The following is an 18,245-nucleotide window of genomic DNA, read 5'->3' as shown; positions in this document are numbered from 1 at the left end:
CACTTACCAGCTGGGACAGATTCATGTCTCGCAATCCTCTCATCACCATACTGATTTCACTCTCACTGGGTTTTGCTCTTTTCTTTGCCCCCAGTGTTCTCAAAACTGAAAGGATGTTTCTCAAGCCAAAGTGATAATGAACCTAATGATGGTAATTATACAAAGAATAAATCATTTGCCCCATGAAAATATATTTCACAGATTTACTGCATCGCAAACCCTAAAGGTATATCCACCAGTGTGGGAGCACACAAACAGCTGAAACCAAAAGTTTTTATTCACTATAAGAAAAGACACGTATGATGTTTTTCTCACATCTATCAGTATTGACCTCTCCCGTTTTATGTCTATTAAGATTACCAAAATTATTTGTATTTGCCAAATATCAGAATAAAGAGAGAGATAATTTTATAAGACATTTTTATTCCTTTTTGCAAAATCAAAGTTTCCATCTATTTCATTAGTGTTTGGCCTGTGGATACATGGGTCACTGTGTATAATCACCCTCTGACCAGCTTCAGCATCTTCACAATCCGGACCAAAGCCCATTCATCTTTGGGATGCAGAACCCGTCTCCTTCCTGATGGATGGACATTCCCATCTTGTTTGTACTTGTGTATAATTGCTTGCACAGATGAACAAGGCACCTTTAGGTTTCTGGAAATGGCACCCAAGGATGAAGAAGACTTGTGCAAGTCCACAATTCTCTTCCTCAACTGATTTCTTCAGACTTTACCATGATGCTACACAGAGAAGCAGTGTGTTTCAGGCGTGTCTTCAAATACATCCACAGACGTGTCTCTAACTCAGATGTTGACAATAAATCCGAAGCTTCCAAATACAGGACCTCTTTATGTAGACCGTCCATGTGGCCAGTAGATCAACTTTTAACTTTGCAGAAAGTAATAAAAATGCCCAATAATTTCTCCTCCTCTCATTATTCCATTATCCTAATGGACCTGAAATGGGAAAGTTCTTCTGATTTCATGTCAGATACTGAGATAAACATCATATGTGTCTTTTTTGTATAGTGTATGGAAACTTCTGGTTTCAACGGTGTAATATTCCAGGTGATCAGAGTCTTGGCATCTAAAACATATTCACCCCTTATTACCAATGCACCTACAGTGTATTAATGTACTGGAATTATAGGAGTGACACAAGGACTCATGGGCTGCACGATGTGTAATATAGAGTAGTAACAGAGTGGATAACATTTCTGTAAGATTTCATCTTCATTGTGTGTGTAGCAATACTGAAGACACAGCTACCAGCAGCCGATTGTCAATGCTGCAAAGTTTTCTACCCGCATGATCAAGAATTAGAGGAAATCTAATATGATAATCCAGGGTCACTTACTCATAGATCCAGGCATCTTGACTTATATTTCTTACCCATGGCCTTCCGTAAAAAATCAACTTTTAAAATGATGCTCATAAGCCTGAGGGGCCACCCTAGTCCCTCTGTGATTGAGCTTCACAGACTGTTACACTGTCTCACCTCCCCTGCCTCCTCAGCACTTGTGTAGTGAGCACTTCCTGTTGTATTTTCAGTACTGAGGGAGCAGGAGAGAGGGGGAGTCAGTGGAACAGTCTGCTCATTAGCATAATTATAAAAGTTGATTTAAGAAAGAAATAGGCTATGGCATTGATGGCAAACCTCTTAGACACCGAGTGCCCAAACTACAACCAAAACCCATGTATTTTTCGCAAAGTGCCAATGCGACAATTTAAGTAGTAACTTATTACTCCCTGCTCTTTTGCAGGTTTGAACTATAAAGACACCTAAGGACACCAATACAGTAGAAAGGAGGAGAAGAAGTTTGGATTATCATTGTAGCTTCCTTCTAGGGTCCTGGGCTGCAAGAGGCCATAAGTCCTGTCTGACGAACACTGCCCTGGGGTGATGGCAAGGGTGCCCATAGAGATGGCTCTGAGTGCCACCTCTGGCACCCATGCCATAGGTTCGCCACCACTGGGCTATGGCTTTGGAGATATAACAGATTACCACGGTCTTGGTCCTGGTTTATCATGATGGATTCTCATGGTAGATTTCCTCTAATAATTGCACTAAAGAAGTTGTGATGTAAACCCCAGGAGAATCTCCATCAGGTTTCTGTAGGCCCTGCAGTTACATCCTGCCCCAATAGTTTACTCCTATGACCTCTAGCATTAGACATTACATTAGACACAGGACGGCTGTGTTACAGAATGTGGAAGTGACCTTTATGGTGAAAGTCCTTTCCTCTAATGATAGATCGTGTGACGGCGCTCAGGTACCTGAGACGAGAGCTGTTCTTCACAGAGTTTATAAAGGACATAAAACTTCTGAGACAAGGACGCGCTGTCTAGAAACCCATAACTTGCGAGCTTGACCCTTATTATCATCTGAAAGGGCAGAAATATCAAGGCTTAGTACATCTATAAAAGATAATCTGCAAAAAATCATTTTCAAAGGTTGACGGCTTTATAATAACGTATAACAGGGTACAAGGGGCCATTAGCTATTACTATACCACGGAGGCCAGGGCAAATAGTAATGACAAAAGTCATGTCCGCAGCAGAGCCCCCCTTTAATGAAATGTCCACTACAGACCCCCCCCTACCATTTCCTACCAACCTACCATTTCAAAATAGTCATGTTGACCTAAACATACCTTTACCTTGGGGTAGGTAAGCTGATGCTGGAGCTTTTTTTACACTAAGCAAATGACACCATCTTGTGCTCCTGGGCCCCTGACACGGGCGCTTGATGCTTGGTCACGATCATAACAATGCACGTGACTTGCATGCTTCAAACATCTGCCCCCACCCTCCATCATCCCCGAGAGCTGATGATGTCACCAAGCTGTCGGAAACCAATGGCGCATGCGCACTGTATCTTCATTTCTTAATGAAGATACAGTGCGCATGCGCCATTGCTTTTCCAGAGCTCGGTGGCATCACCGTCTCGGGAGCGAGGGAGGGAATAAGGGGGGCGAAGTTTCATACACGCAAGGCACATGCATTGTTATGATCGTGACTTAGCGCCCTGTGTCAGGGGCCCAGGTCCGCCGAATGGTGTGCAAAGACAGATTTTTTTGGGAAACTGCGGATTTATGTGCGTTATCAAGCCCACCTCCAGCATCAGCTTACCCACCCCAAGGTAAAGGTATGTTTAGGTCACAATGACCATTTTGAAATGGTAGGTTTCCTTGAAAGAAATGTCCACAGCAGATCCTAGTCATGGCACGTCATAGTGTTGCGCGCAGGCCGGAAGAGAAGAAGACAGGGCCGCGGCGAAAAGAAGCCGGAGGCGAGTATAGAGGTTTTTTTTAAACTGGTGATCTTCATATAGGGACCAGGTATGAGAAGCCAAAGACCTCGGACGCCCGCCCACACCTCCTATATGAAGATCCGCCATTGTTCAGTAGACATAATCAGGCAGAGCAAGAGAGGATGTAAGGATTGTGATCCATATGGATAATTACAGTATGGAGCTCATGGTGGTCACTGAAGCCATAAGGTTTTGGTTCACAATTGGGGTAAGAGCTTACAGTTCGGTCTCATGCTGGGGCGCAGTTGTGATGTGGCTACAGACAAGTGAAACATTTTGCCTATAATTCATAACACAGTTATTATTCAGTGACTATTTGACCAGATCATATAATCTTACTCTTACTGATACAAGACATTGCTTTCAACTGGCCCCAATACAAACATAAATATAGGAAGATGAGGCTGGTGTCTGCTACTCATAGACCCCTGAATCAGCTCAGTGCCTGTACGAGGGGTATAAGCAGTGAGGATAATACATTACACATCACCTGGCTATCAGGGAGTATCATGGAGATCGGTCTGAACTGTGTCTTCAGGTTCTCAGGGAGCTCCTGACCGCCGCCACCTCCCAGATGCTGTGACAACAGAAGATTGAGTAAAACTTACAAATTATTAATATTCTACAAAATGAGATTGTGCACATCTGCAATGAAATCATTAACCATTGTCAAAAAGATTCCAAATTCTGGACTTAGGTCAACTACATCCCCGTCACTGAAGATGAACTGCTTCCTCTTTTCTTTCCGTGCAGAAAACACCATATAAATCTGCTGAGCAGCCACTGACAGCACAGGGGGGTCAGTGCGGTGAAATCCTTCTAAGCAGCCCCAGGAGCCGGACTGAGCGAGGCCTAGAAACACAAAAATATAACATCACCACGGGAGCTGTGGGAAACGCCACTTACACTATATGATAATATTAGGTGTGGACGGAGGTGGAGGGAGGAGAGACAGAGGAGGCAAACTACAGGCGACTGGGAGCTGCAGCCCTTGACTGAGGCCAGACTAGCAGGAGGGTGGAGGCCTAACTGGAGGTCCTCATAGGGTCACTCTGCCCCTCTGGTCGCAGTGAAGGAGAGTAAATATGACACAGGTTTTTGTTACCTTTAAAGATTCTTCCTAGCGCCCTGCAGTCCATCAGATCAGAACTATTGAACAGAACCACATATTTCCCTAGAGCTTTCCCCATGTCCTTCACAGTCTCCATTTTCCCAGTGGCTGAAGCACCGATCAGAGCTCCAGCCATGTTCATCCCTATGGCCTGAGCCATCGCAATGTAACACCTGCAAGAAATACACACAATTTATCCTCCTATTTACTTACAGGGACGCTGACACCAGCTTTTACCCCTCTTAACTACTCAGGTGGGTTATGATAAATGCTTTTCAGAATTCCTTCTATTGTGTCTCATGCAAATGAGCTGAGAAGAGTCACTTTTTGCCTGAGAGGAGTCATGCTAAAAGACTAAAGGAGCTGGAGAGGCTTCTGTCATATCGCACCTAGAACGATGCTACACATCTAGTCTTTATAATCACCTCAGGATTACCATTCTGTGAGATAAAGATGTAAGAACAAGGCTGAATATTCAGAATAGAAAATATGATAATAAAAGTTTCCAAGTATTTCAGAACCACAGTGGAGAGAGCCTCCAGAAGTGACACTCCCTCTCCAGGTATTTTATAGGTAAATGGGAGAGATTTCACATAAAAGAGGGAATTCTGGAAAGGTCACACAGGTGTAAAAGCTGGTGACATTGTATCTGCTATGTAATGTCCAGTGATATTGTAGAGACCAGCGCTGAGGCTGCAGTTATGACCGGTCCGATCATAATATGACACCAGATGAGCAGGAGTTACAGGAGCGCGCTATAACATGAATAAAATGTCCTTACCTTTCCCTTATGTTATAGCGTGCTCCTGTAACTCCTGCTTCAATCCATGTGTTGATCAGATGGGAGTCCTTGCATCATAGTGAAATATGATATAAGGAGTCCCTGTCTGCATGTGGAATAGGAACACCAATCTGTAACAACATTTCTTGTCTGTGTCTTATGTGTTCTGTTTTCTCCTAAACAACAAGTGTAGAACATGAAGTGAATATTATATATATCCATTGACAAGCTGCAGTCATCGATAATCCTAGTAAACACACGCCCAGCCGGCAGCACAATGTGAACACTTACCGATCAGTGAGTTGTGTGACTACCAGGCGCTCAGCACAACCCAGAAACTCATTCTGATACACAAAATCCATGTCTGTGATGGACACAAGGACAATGTCCAGATCTTCCTTATAATAGAAACGACTCTGCTTCAGCCACTCAAAGTCTTTAGCAGATCGGATGCGCATCTTCACCTGGGAGGGTGAGATAACAGCGCACAGTGTAAGCTCATCCTACAATGTAGCACTGCTATACACCAGTAACATTCAGCACTGCTATACACCTCATGGCTTATTACTGAGGGGTTATCAGCTATGACAGCACCACGAGACCTTACCATAAGGATGAAGATACATATCCACCAGAGCCATAGTGTGTCCAAACATCAATTGTCCCCCATAGACTGTAAGCTCTTGTCAGCAGGACCCTCACTTCTATTGTTCCATATAACTCTGTGTAATGTCTTATTTAATTTGTATATGTCTCCTATGATCTGTAAAGCGCTACGGAATATGATGGCGCTATATAAATATAGATTATTATTATTATTCTGTGTGTCACTGCAACTCATATTGGATAGACCCTGAAGCTGCTGTGACGCGGAATCTAATTAATTAATACTCAACATTATATACATTGGTATACAGTATATCCCCATCAGTGCAGGTCAGTACTGCTCTATAATGTCCTACATGATCCTGCTAAGTGAAAGAGGAGAGACACAGGCACTGAGTGAGGCTGCTGGAGATAATAGGAAGCTTCTATCTCACCCCAAGAGATTTATTCCCATCAGTATCTGTCAGTGCTGCTCTATAATGTCCTATTTGACCTTACTGATGCTCCTGAATGAGAAATAGTTAAGCTTGATAATTCCTTCTAGTTTCCCTGCAGCCACCAGCCCCGAGACAACTGAGAATTACAGAGGGGAACATGGATAGAAATACAGATTAGTGGGTTGTATAAGTAGTCAAAGACCTTCAATGTTTGCACTTTTTTAAATGATACAACCACAAACTTACCGTAAGTGTATCACACTGATTCTTTATTTGATGGAGCAACACAAGGTATCAAATAATTGTGAAGTGTAAAAAAAATTATCCCTGCTTTTGCACATCGAGTGACCCCCAAACTCTTGCCTGGGCTGTCAAGGTCTTGTCTTCGCAAGTTATTAGTTGTGTACATACTGTACATCACATAATGGCCAAGAATGGCTTTCTCATGCACACACTGGACTAGTGATTCCTCATATACACACGCTGGACTAGTGATTCCTCATGCACACGCTGGACTAGTGATTCCTCATGCACACACTGGACTAGTGATTCCTCATGCACACGCTGGACTAGTGATTCCTCATACACACACGCTGGACTAGTGATTCCTCATACACACACGCTGGACTAGTGATTCCTCATGCACACGCTGGACTAGTGATTCCTCATATACACACACTGGACTAGTGATTCCTCATATACACACGCTGGACTAGTGATTCCTCATGCACACGCTGGACTAGTGATTCCTCATATACACACACTGGACTAGTGATTCCTCATGCACACACTGGACTAGTGATTCCTCATGCACACACTGGGCTAGTGATTCCTCATGTACACACGCTGGACTAGTGATTCCTCATGCACACACTGGGCTAGTGATTCCTCATGTACACACGCTGGACTAGTGATTCCTCATACACACACTGGACTAGTGATTCCTCATATACACACGCTGGACTAGTGATTCCTCATATACACACGCTGGACTAGTGATTCCTCATGCACACACGGGACTAGTGATTCCTCATGTACACACGCTGGACTAGTGATTCCTCATGCACACACTGGACTAGTGATTCCTCATGTACACCCGCTGGACTAGTGATTCCTCATGTACACACGCTGGACTAGTGATTCCTCATGTACACACGCTGGACTAGTGATTCCTCATGCACACACTGGACTAGTGATTCCTCATATACACACGGGACTAGTGATTCCTCATGCACACGCTGGACTAGTGATTCCTCATATACACACACTGGACTAGTGATTCCTCATGCACACACTGGACTAGTGATTCCTCATGCACACACTGGGCTAGTGATTCCTCATGTACACACGCTGGACTAGTGATTCCTCATGCACACACTGGGCTAGTGATTCCTCATGTACACACGCTGGACTAGTGATTCCTCATACACACACTGGACTAGTGATTCCTCATATACACACGCTGGACTAGTGATTCCTCATATACACACGCTGGACTAGTGATTCCTCATGCACACACGGGACTAGTGATTCCTCATGTACACACGCTGGACTAGTGATTCCTCATGCACACACTGGACTAGTGATTCCTCATGTACACCCGCTGGACTAGTGATTCCTCATGTACACACGCTGGACTAGTGATTCCTCATGTACACACGCTGGACTAGTGATTCCTCATGCACACACTGGACTAGTGATTCCTCATATACACACGGGACTAGTGATTCCTCATGCACACACCGGACTAGTGATTCCTCATGCACACACTGGACTAGTGATACCTCATGTACACACGCTGGACTAGTGATTCCTCATGCACACACGGGACTAGTGATTCCTCATGCACACACTGGACTAGTGATTCCTCATATACACACGCTGGACTAGTGATTCCTCATGCACACACGGGACTAGTGATTCCTCATGCACACACGGGACTAGTGATTCCTCATGCACACACGGGACTAGTGATTCCTCATGCACACACTGGGCTAGTGATTCCTCATGTACACACGCTGGACTAGTGATTCCTCATGTACACACTGGGCTAGTGATTCCTCATGTACACACGCTGGACTAGTGATTCCTCATGCACACACGGGACTAGTGATTCCTCATGCACACACCGGACTAGTGATTCCTCATGCACACACTGGGCTAGTGATTCCTCATGTACACACGCTGGACTAGTGATTCCTCATGCACACACGGGACTAGTGATTCCTCATGCACACACTGGACTAGTGATTCCTCATGTACACCCGCTTGACTAGTGATTCCTCATGCACACACTGGGCTAGTGATTCCTCATATACACACGCTGGACTAGTAATTCCTCATGTACACACGCTGGACTAGTGATTCCTCATGCACACACGGGACTAGTGATTCCTCATGCACACACGGGACTAGTGATTCCTCATGCACACACGCTGGACTAGTGATTCCTCATGCACACACGGGACTAGTGATTCCTCATGCACACACTGGACTAGTGATTCCTCATGTACACCCGCTTGACTAGTGATTCCTCATGCACACACTGGGCTAGTGATTCCTCATATACACACGATGGACTAGTGATTCCTCATGTACACACGCTTGACTAGTGATTCCTCATGCACACACGGGACTAGTGATTCCTCATATGCACACGCTGGACTAGTGATTCCTCATGTACACACTGGACTAGTGATTCCTCATGTACACACGCTGGACTAGTGATTCCTCATGCACACACGGGACTAGTGATTCCTCATGTACACACGCTTGACTAGTGATTCCTCATGCACACACTGGACTAGTGATTCCTCATGCACACGCTGGACTAGTGATTCCTCATGCACACACCGGACTAGTGATTCCTCATGCACACACTGGACTAGTGATTCCTCATGCACATGCTGGACTAGTGATTCCTCATGTACACACGCTGGACTAGTGATTCCTCATGCACACACTGGGCTAGTGATTCCTCATGTACACACGCTTGACTAGTGATTCCTCATATACACCCGCTGGACTAGTGATTCCTCATGCACACACGGGACTAGTGATTCCTCATGCACACACTGGACTAGTGATTCCTCATGCACACACTGGACTAGTGATTCCTCATGTACACACGCTTGACTAGTGATTCCTCATATACACCCGCTGGACTAGTGATTCCTCATGCACACACGGGACTAGTGATTCCTCGTGCACACACTGGACTAGTGATTCCTCATGCACACACTGGGCTAGTGATTCCTCATGCACATGCTGGACTAGTGATTCCTCATGTACACCCGCTTGACTAGTGATTCCTCATGCACATGCTGGACTAGTGATTCCTCATGTACACACGCTGGACTAGTGATTCCTCATGCACACACCGGACTAGTGATTCCTCATGCACACACGGGACTAGTGATTCCTCATGCACACACTGGACTAGTGATTCCTCATGCACACGCTGGACTAGTGATTCCTCATGCACACACCGGACTAGTGATTCCTCATGCACACACTGGACTAGTGATTCCTCATGCACATGCTGGACTAGTGATTCCTCATGTACACACGCTGGACTAGTGATTCCTCATGCACACACCGGACTAGCGATTCCTCATGCACACACGGGACTAGTGATTCCTCATGCACACACTGGACTAGTGATTCCTCATGCACACGCTGGACTAGTGATTCCTCATGCACACACCGGACTAGTGATTCCTCATGCACACGCTGGACTAGTGATTCCTCATGTACACACTGGACTAGTGATTCCTCATGTACACACGCTGGACTAGTGATTCCTCATGCACACACGGGACTAGTGATTCCTCATGCACACACTGGACTAGTGATTCCTCATATACACACGCTGGACTAGTGATTCCTCATGCACACACCGGACTAGTGATTCCTCATACACACACCGGACTAGTGATTCCTCATGCACACACCGGACTAGTGATTCCTCATGTACACACGCTGGACTAGTGATTCCTCATGCACACACGGGACTAGTGATTCCTCATGTACACACTGGACTAGTGATTCCTCATGTACACACGCTGGACTAGTGATTCCTCATGCACACACGGGACTAGTGATTCCTCATGCACACACTGGACTAGTGATTCCTCATGTACACCCGCTTGACTAGTGATTCCTCATGCACACACTGGGCTAGTGATTCCTCATATACACACGATGGACTAGTGATTCCTCATGTACAAACGCTGGACTAGTGATTCCTCATGCACACACGGGACTAGTGATTCCTCATGCACACACTGGACTAGTGATTCCTCATGTACACCCGCTTGACTAGTGATTCCTCATGCACACACTGGGCTAGTGATTCCTCATATACACACGCTGGACTAGTGATTCCTCATGTACACACGCTGGACTAGTGATTCCTCATGCACACACGGGACTAGTGATTCCTCATGCACACACGGGACTAGTGATTCCTCATGTACACACTGGACTAGTGATTCCTCATGTACACACGCTGGACTAGTGATTCCTCATGCACACACGGGACTAGTGATTCCTCATGCACACACTGGACTAGTGATTCCTCATGTACACCCGCTTGACTAGTGATTCCTCATGCACACACTGGGCTAGTGATTCCTCATATACACACGATGGACTAGTGATTCCTCATGTACACACGCTGGACTAGTGATTCCTCATGCACACACTGGACTAGTGATTCCTCATGTACACACGCTGGACTAGTGATTCCTCATGCACACACTGGGCTAGTGATTCCTCATGTACACACGCTGGACTAGTGATTCCTCATGCACACACTGGGCTAGTGATTCCTCATGTAGACACGCTTGACTAGTGATTCCTCATATACACCCGCTGGACTAGTGATTCCTCATGCACACACGGGACTAGTGATTCCTCATGCACACACTGGACTAGTGATTCCTCATGCACACACTGGGCTAGTGATTCCTCATGCACATGCTGGACTAGTGATTCCTCATGTACACCCGCTTGACTAGTGATTCCTCATGCACATGCTGGACTAGTGATTCCTCATGTACACACGCTGGACTAGTGATTCCTCATGCACACACCGGACTAGTGATTCCTCATGCACACACTGGACTAGTGATTCCTCATGCACACGCTGGACTAGTGATTCCTCATGCACACACCGGACTAGTGATTCCTCATGCACACACTGGACTAGTGATTCCTCATGCACACACGCTGGACTAGTGATTCCTCATGCACACACTGGACTAGTGATTCCTCATGCACACACCGGACTAGTGATTCCTCATATACACACGCTGGACTAGTGATTCCTCATGCACACACGCTGGACTAGTGATTCCTCATGCACACACTGGACTAGTGATTCCTCATGCACACACTGGACTAGTGATTCCTCATGCACACACTGGACTAGTGATTCCTCATGTACACACGCTGGACTAGTGATTCCTCATATACACCCGCTGGACTAGTGATTCCTCATGCACACACTGGGCTAGTGATTCCTCATGTACACACGCTTGACTAGTGATTCCTCATATACACCCGCTGGACTAGTGATTCCTCATGCACACACCGGACTAGTGATTCCTCATGCACACACTGGACTAGTGATTCCTCATGCACACACGCTGGACTAGTGATTCCTCATGCACACACTGGACTAGTGATTCCTCATGCACACACCGGACTAGTGATTCCTCATATACACACGCTGGACTAGTGATTCCTCATGCACACACGCTGGACTAGTGATTCCTCATGCACACACTGGACTAGTGATTCCTCATGCACACACTGGACTAGTGATTCCTCATGCACACACTGGACTAGTGATTCCTCATGTACACACGCTTGACTAGTGATTCCTCATATACACCCGCTGGACTAGTGATTCCTCATGCACACACTGGGCTAGTGATTCCTCATGTACACACGCTTGACTAGTGATTCCTCATATACACCCGCTGGACTAGTGATTCCTCATGCACACACCGGACTAGTGATTCCTCATGCACACACGGGACTAGTGATTCCTCATGCACACACTGGACTAGTGATTCCTCATATGCACACGCTGGACTAGTGATTCCTCATGTACACCCGCTTGACTAGTGATTCCTCATATACACCGCTGGACTAGTGACACATGCAGAGTTGAGCAGTTGAGTACAGATGCAGATTCTTTACCACATCACTATAAAGCTAATACATTACCAGTCCATCAAAGACGTCTTTTTGGTGACTGTGAACGGTGATGAGAGTTTCATACTTGATCCTTTCATACTTTGTAAGGTTATGGACTGTCTGCTTTATTAATACATTCAGAATTTCCAGAAATTTCTGGTTGGTGTTTTGCATGACTTTCCTATCCTCCCTCATGGAGCACAAAGCTTCTTCTGTATCATGTGTCCAAAATATCTGAAGACCTAAAAGACAAACCTGGGAAAATGAGAAGATACCGGTTATTATAAAGGGACAGAAGCTATAGGCTCGTGATAGAGAGGGTAGTGCATGATGTTATCCTCTCACCCCATATCACTATGATATCATTTATACATCAGTGTCTGATACATTCAGTGATCATATCTATAAGACCTCACCTGTGCTGGGAAGGTATTGAGAAAGTGGAGTAGCTGGAATCCCTCGTCATTCATCTGGTAGTAAGCGGAACGTATGGCTCCATGTAATGACCTCTGCTGCATAACAAGCATCTGCCCCAACCAGATCTCCACCGCACCCTGGGCCTGGACTGGACGCTCCAGCTGAAAAACAGGCATTACTGTTACTTTACTGATCCTGTACATCTTTTATTAAAATGTAAAGTAGAAAACATTACAATAATCATAACACACAACATGAACACAACACCAAACATTTCCCTCCCCTAATATATACAGTCCTACTGATCCTGGATGATACTCCAGAGCTGCAATCACAAATCTGTAGGCACAAAGCTTCTGCTATCTGCAGTCTGTGGATGGCAGTGGAGCAGAGGCAGGAAGAGTATAAGGATACAATAGATTCTTACCTGAATAACTTCTCCTTCTCTGGAGATTACAGATAAGATCTTGTCGTAGTTTGAGGAACAGAACTCCACCTTATCAATATTGTCAGATAGTGCAGCGAGATGAGGCTGAAAAAATGCAGATAATAAATAACAACAAATATGACATTTATCAAAACAAATAATGAAATAATTATAATCAATAAACAGGATAATCCCAGGAGTTATACATCTATCCCTATACAGTACATAGGATGTGACCCCCAGGAATAATACACAGGTCTCCTATCCACACAGTGACACCCCAGGAGTTATACCTCTATCCCTATACATAGGATGTGACCCCCAGGAATAATACACGTGTCCTCTTACAATGACCATTACTGAGTAATAGGAGCTAAAACAGCGATAACACTGAGTAACATTATAAAGAAAGGGGTTAAAATGATCTTTATTGTGTTTACATCACTAGGGGTATTGAAATTTGAGAATTTTCTTTCATGGGCCAACTCCTTCAATGCCAAATGCCAAATTCGAACAACATAATAGTAAATGCCCCCAGTGTATTGCAGGTGTAGGACAACACTATCACACAAGCGCTCGCTACACTCCTGACATTATGTTTGGTGCCACTTTACAGCACTGGAAATATATTACTGTACCTGGATGAAGTGTGAATCGCTTGCTTGTCCAAGAATTTCCAAAAGTACATTGTCAGATATGAAATGAAATCTTGGAAAAATAAGTCTTTTTTGCTCCAAATACCTTTAAAAGAAAATCAGAAAGATAATGCCTTGTGCATGTGAGCCTAAGCATACAATGTTCTGTCATCAGAGGCAGAGCCGTGGTACCAAGCATAGCCACAGTAGTATATACCATAGCACGAGTAATGCTCCATGAGGAGTGAGGGCAGGTCATGGACCTCGGGCCTAATAATATCAGGTATTTTGTAAATAGGAACATGTGTTCTGTTTGATGCTCATTATGATAACCACGAAAAGGCATAATACTGAAAACATATGAAATACGCATTTATGTAGTAATGTGTATGGTTTTTCACAGGTCCTGAGCATTTTAGAACACGCTGTAAATGTACAGTGATAGTCAGGCCTTACACCGCAGCCTGCAGGACAGAGCAAACTACTACAAAACATCCAGAAAGATAATGGGGCAAATTTACTTACCTGGTCCTGTTGCGATCCCCGATTCGGACGGTCCGAGGAAGATGAAGTCTGGCGCGATTCACGTAGCTTGTGCGCCTAAGTTCCTGCAGCCGTCGCTTCCCCGCCGAGGTCCTCCGGAGTTCACCTTCTTCCCGGTGCTTGTAAGTGCGTGTCTTGCGACACAATTTGAAATGTTAAATCCTGTGCGTAGTCCTAATCCGTTGGGTTGTACCACGGTCCGCCCTACTAGTATTTATTTACTAGCCTCTTGGTAAATCTGTGACCCATCTCCGCCAGGTAGGGTTTGTTTAGGCCAGGCCTTAGTTGGCGGGTTTTGTAGCTATAGTATCCAACAGGTTTCTCAGCGAGACAATAGTACATACAGCGGACCAAGGTTCTCACACCCCCGACTCCACCACGTCACAACCAATGTGGCTTGTGGGTCAGAAAATGCTAAAATGCAACAGAGTTCAGCCTTGATGTATGTTCTCTGGCAGAGAAGGAGATAATACACACAAGTCATCTGCCATCACATATTGGTTGTCTCAGTTTGTGGCCAGGTATAGGTAGAGATCCTACAGGTCAGCTACCATCACCTATCTACTTCTAGTGACTATGGTGCTTACCCTGTGAGTGACCTCTGACAGATCTGTAGTTGTTCATGAAGATGACTGAGCAGGTGGATCAAGGTGTCATCACTGACACAGCACTGAATGACGTTGGCTTTGTCATGCGCTTGCTGCATTAGCATCGTCCAGGTCTTGTCTAGGTTCTGAAACCGTTTGGTCTCCTAAACATATTAAAAAAGACTTGAATCTGTACCTTGCTCGGTAGGTTTGTATAGCCGGTATAATGTTCACAGCCAGGGACTCTCACCTGAGGAAACTGGGTGGCTACATCCCCAGAAACAAAAACAGCTCCCAGATAAATCCAGAGAGTCTGTACCTGTAACCACTGCTCCAGGATGTCAGAGGATGCGCTCAGCTTCTGGAGCCACGTCTGAATGGTCACTCTAAAAGGTCCATTATACCTGGAACAGATACATTATTCTACTACATCCACTTCAAGGGTAGAGAATTCTGGAGAAAAAACGTCTAAATTTAAATAAGGAACCTGAAGGGGAGACAGAGGAATCCGGAGGAGGACAGAGGAGTTTGGAAAAGTAAAAAGGAGTCTGGAGAAGGAGAGAGGAGTGTGAAGGAGATAGTAGAGCCTGGAGATGACGTGAGGAGTCTGGAGGAGGGCACCGGAGACTAGAAGAAGTCTCCTGCAGAAGTCTGGAGGAAACACAAGAAACAGAGTGAAAACACATGTGTTGAGAACACTGCCCCATGTATATCTGTATGACGGATAAACATAAGCCAGAGCATCATACAGCTGCCTCCATGTAGTAGCATAGACCACGATGATGCAGAGATAAGTGCATATTACCCTTGTCTGATTTGACCATATTGAGAGAAAGTGAATTAGTCTCACCGGTAATTCTGTTTCCATAAGTCCACCATGACGGCACCTGGAGGTTGCACCTTGACCTTTGGTAGGGACAGGAAGTTGCGAAAGATATAAGGCCCCTCCTCTGCCGCTGTTCCCCAGTGTCTTCCAAATAACCACCGGGGTTCCAGTAGAGAGCTAGAAGATATTAGCCAGACATCATTAATAACACAGGGCAGGGTAAATATAGCCGTCATGGTGGACTTATGGAAACAGAATTACCGGTGAGACTAATTCACTTTTTCCATTACGTCCCCCATGACGGCACCTGGAGACTTACCAGATAAATAGATTAGGGAGGGACCACAGCCTGGAGAACTTTCCGTCCAAAACTCAAGTCATGGCTAGAAGGTAGATCCAGGCGGTAATGTTTTGGGAATGTCGATGTACTTGACCACGTAGCTGCCTTGCAGATTTGGGAGATGGATGCTCCCCGTTTCTCTGCCCAGGAAGTAGCCATAGCTCTGGTAGAGTGGGCTGTTATGTTTTTTGAGAGACTCACATCTTGCAGCTGGTAGGATTTAGAGATAGTCTGTTTTATCCACCTAGCAATGGTGGAACTTGATGATTTCTCTCCTTTATTTTTTCCCCCAAACTGAATAAAAAGGTTTCTGCACTTTCTGAAAGATTTGGTTCTGTCTAGATAAATTATGACAGCTCTTCTGACATCAAGGGTATGCCAGAGCGCTTCCTTCTCATTCTTTGGGTTGTTACAGAAAGATGGTAAAACGATTTCCTGACTTCTATGGAAGTCTGAGACTACTTTTGGGAGGAAAGACGTATCTAATTTTAGTACTATCTTGTCTTCCGAGATGATCAGGAAGGGTTCCTTGGAGGATAGGGCCTGCAGTTCTCCAATTCTCCTGGCGGATGTTATGGCCACAAGGAAGGAGGTTTTGAGAGATAGGTCTTTCAGGCTGCATTCCGAGAGTGGTTCGAACGGAGGCTTCATAAGGGAGTCTAGGACTAGTGATAAGTTCCATTTTGGTATATCTGATCGGATTGTAGGTCGCAGTCTTAAGACTGCTTTCATGAACATCTTCACCCACTTGTGCTCTGCTAAGGGGAAGTCAAAACAGGCGCTTAGGGCCGAAATTTGGACCTTAAGGGTGTTAGGTCTTAACCCTTTAGAGAACCCATCCTGTAAAAAATCAAGAATTTTAGTGATATCCGGTTTGCCCGGAATCGGGGAAAGGTCCCCACACCAGGATATATACTTTTTCCAGATCTTGTAGTATATTTTGTTGGTGATTGGTTTCCTGCTTGCTATTAGGGTCTGTATAACCTGGTGAGAAACCCCCTTAGCTAGGAGCAATTCCCTTTCAGGACCCAGGCCGCCAGGTTCAGAAACTTCGGGTCTGGGTGAAGAAGAGGACCCTGGTGTAGCAGATCCCTTCTGCAGGGAAGGAAGATGGGTCCTGAGATTGCTAGTTTTAAGAGAAGTGGGAACCAAGGTTTTTTCGGCCAGAATGGTGCTACTAGGATCACTGTCGTCCGACTCGATTGAATTTTTTGTAAGGTCCTGGAGATTAGGGGAAATGGAGGAAAAGCGTATGCTAGATTTGTCCCCCATGATTGGCTTAGGGCATCCAGTCCCAGGGGGTTGTCCTTGGGTGAGATGGAAAAAAATACCTCTGTTTGAGTATTCTTTTTTGAGGCAAACAGATCTATCGACGGAGAGCCCCATTTCTGGGTTAGAGAAAGAAAAACTTCCCTGTTCAGGGACCATTCGTGTGGGTCCATCTTTTCTCTGCTCAAGAAGTCCGCTGACTGATTCTCTGACCCTTTTAGGAATACCGCTGTTAAGGAATCTAGGTGATTTTCTGCCCAGGAGAAGATCTTCTTGGTGACCTCCATCAGGTCCGAGGATCTTGTGCCCCCTTGACGACGTAGATAGGCCACAGTGGTCACATTGTCTGACAGGATCCTGATATTTTTTACCTGGGTTTTGGGTAGCCTTTTTAGTGTTTCCCATACTGCCGATAATTCCCTTAGGTTTGAGGATTGTCTTCTCATCCAAGGGGACCATGACCCCTGAAGGTAACGGTCTGGAAGAACGGCTCCCCATCCTGAGGAACTGGCGTCTGTTTGGATGATCAGGACTGGAGTCGGATTCCATGGTATTCCCTTTTCTAGATGCTGTTGGTATTTCCACCAGTTTAGAGAATTTTTGACTTCCAGGGGAATGACCTTCCTGAAGTCTAAATGATCCAAGTTCTTGTCCCAAATTTTTAATGTCCACGCCTGTAGTGTTCTTACATGGAACTGGCTCCATGATACACAATTTATGCAAGCTGTTAGAAGACCTAGCAGT

General features: G+C 45.3%; 1 protein-coding gene across 5 annotated transcripts in view; it reads right to left on the bottom strand.

The window, feature by feature from the left end:
• The window catches only part of DNAH8 (dynein axonemal heavy chain 8), a 216,457-nt gene that overhangs the window by 119,470 nt on the left and 78,742 nt on the right, over positions 1-18,245 (bottom strand). For all 5 annotated transcript variants that reach the window (XM_072139752.1, XM_072139756.1, XM_072139757.1 and 2 more), the window contains 12 exons: positions 15,317-15,470; positions 15,067-15,230; positions 13,940-14,042; positions 13,302-13,406; positions 12,874-13,035; positions 12,488-12,712; positions 5,499-5,671; positions 4,421-4,599; positions 3,980-4,167; positions 3,806-3,892; positions 2,280-2,387; positions 8-142 (listed from right to left, as the gene is read on the bottom strand). In XM_072139752.1, coding sequence (XP_071995853.1) covers positions 8-142; positions 2,280-2,387; positions 3,806-3,892; positions 3,980-4,167; positions 4,421-4,599; positions 5,499-5,671; positions 12,488-12,712; positions 12,874-13,035; positions 13,302-13,406; positions 13,940-14,042; positions 15,067-15,230; positions 15,317-15,470 — 1,783 coding nt within the window. The remainder of the gene's footprint in view (positions 1-7; positions 143-2,279; positions 2,388-3,805; positions 3,893-3,979; positions 4,168-4,420; positions 4,600-5,498; positions 5,672-12,487; positions 12,713-12,873; positions 13,036-13,301; positions 13,407-13,939; positions 14,043-15,066; positions 15,231-15,316; positions 15,471-18,245) is intronic.

Source organism: Engystomops pustulosus, chromosome 3 (assembly GCF_040894005.1).
Source record: "Engystomops pustulosus chromosome 3, aEngPut4.maternal, whole genome shotgun sequence".
NCBI classification, from domain to species: Eukaryota; Metazoa; Chordata; class Amphibia; order Anura; family Leptodactylidae; genus Engystomops; species Engystomops pustulosus.
Note: the sequence above shows the minus strand (reverse complement) of the source record. Positions and strands in the feature narration are given on the sequence as shown.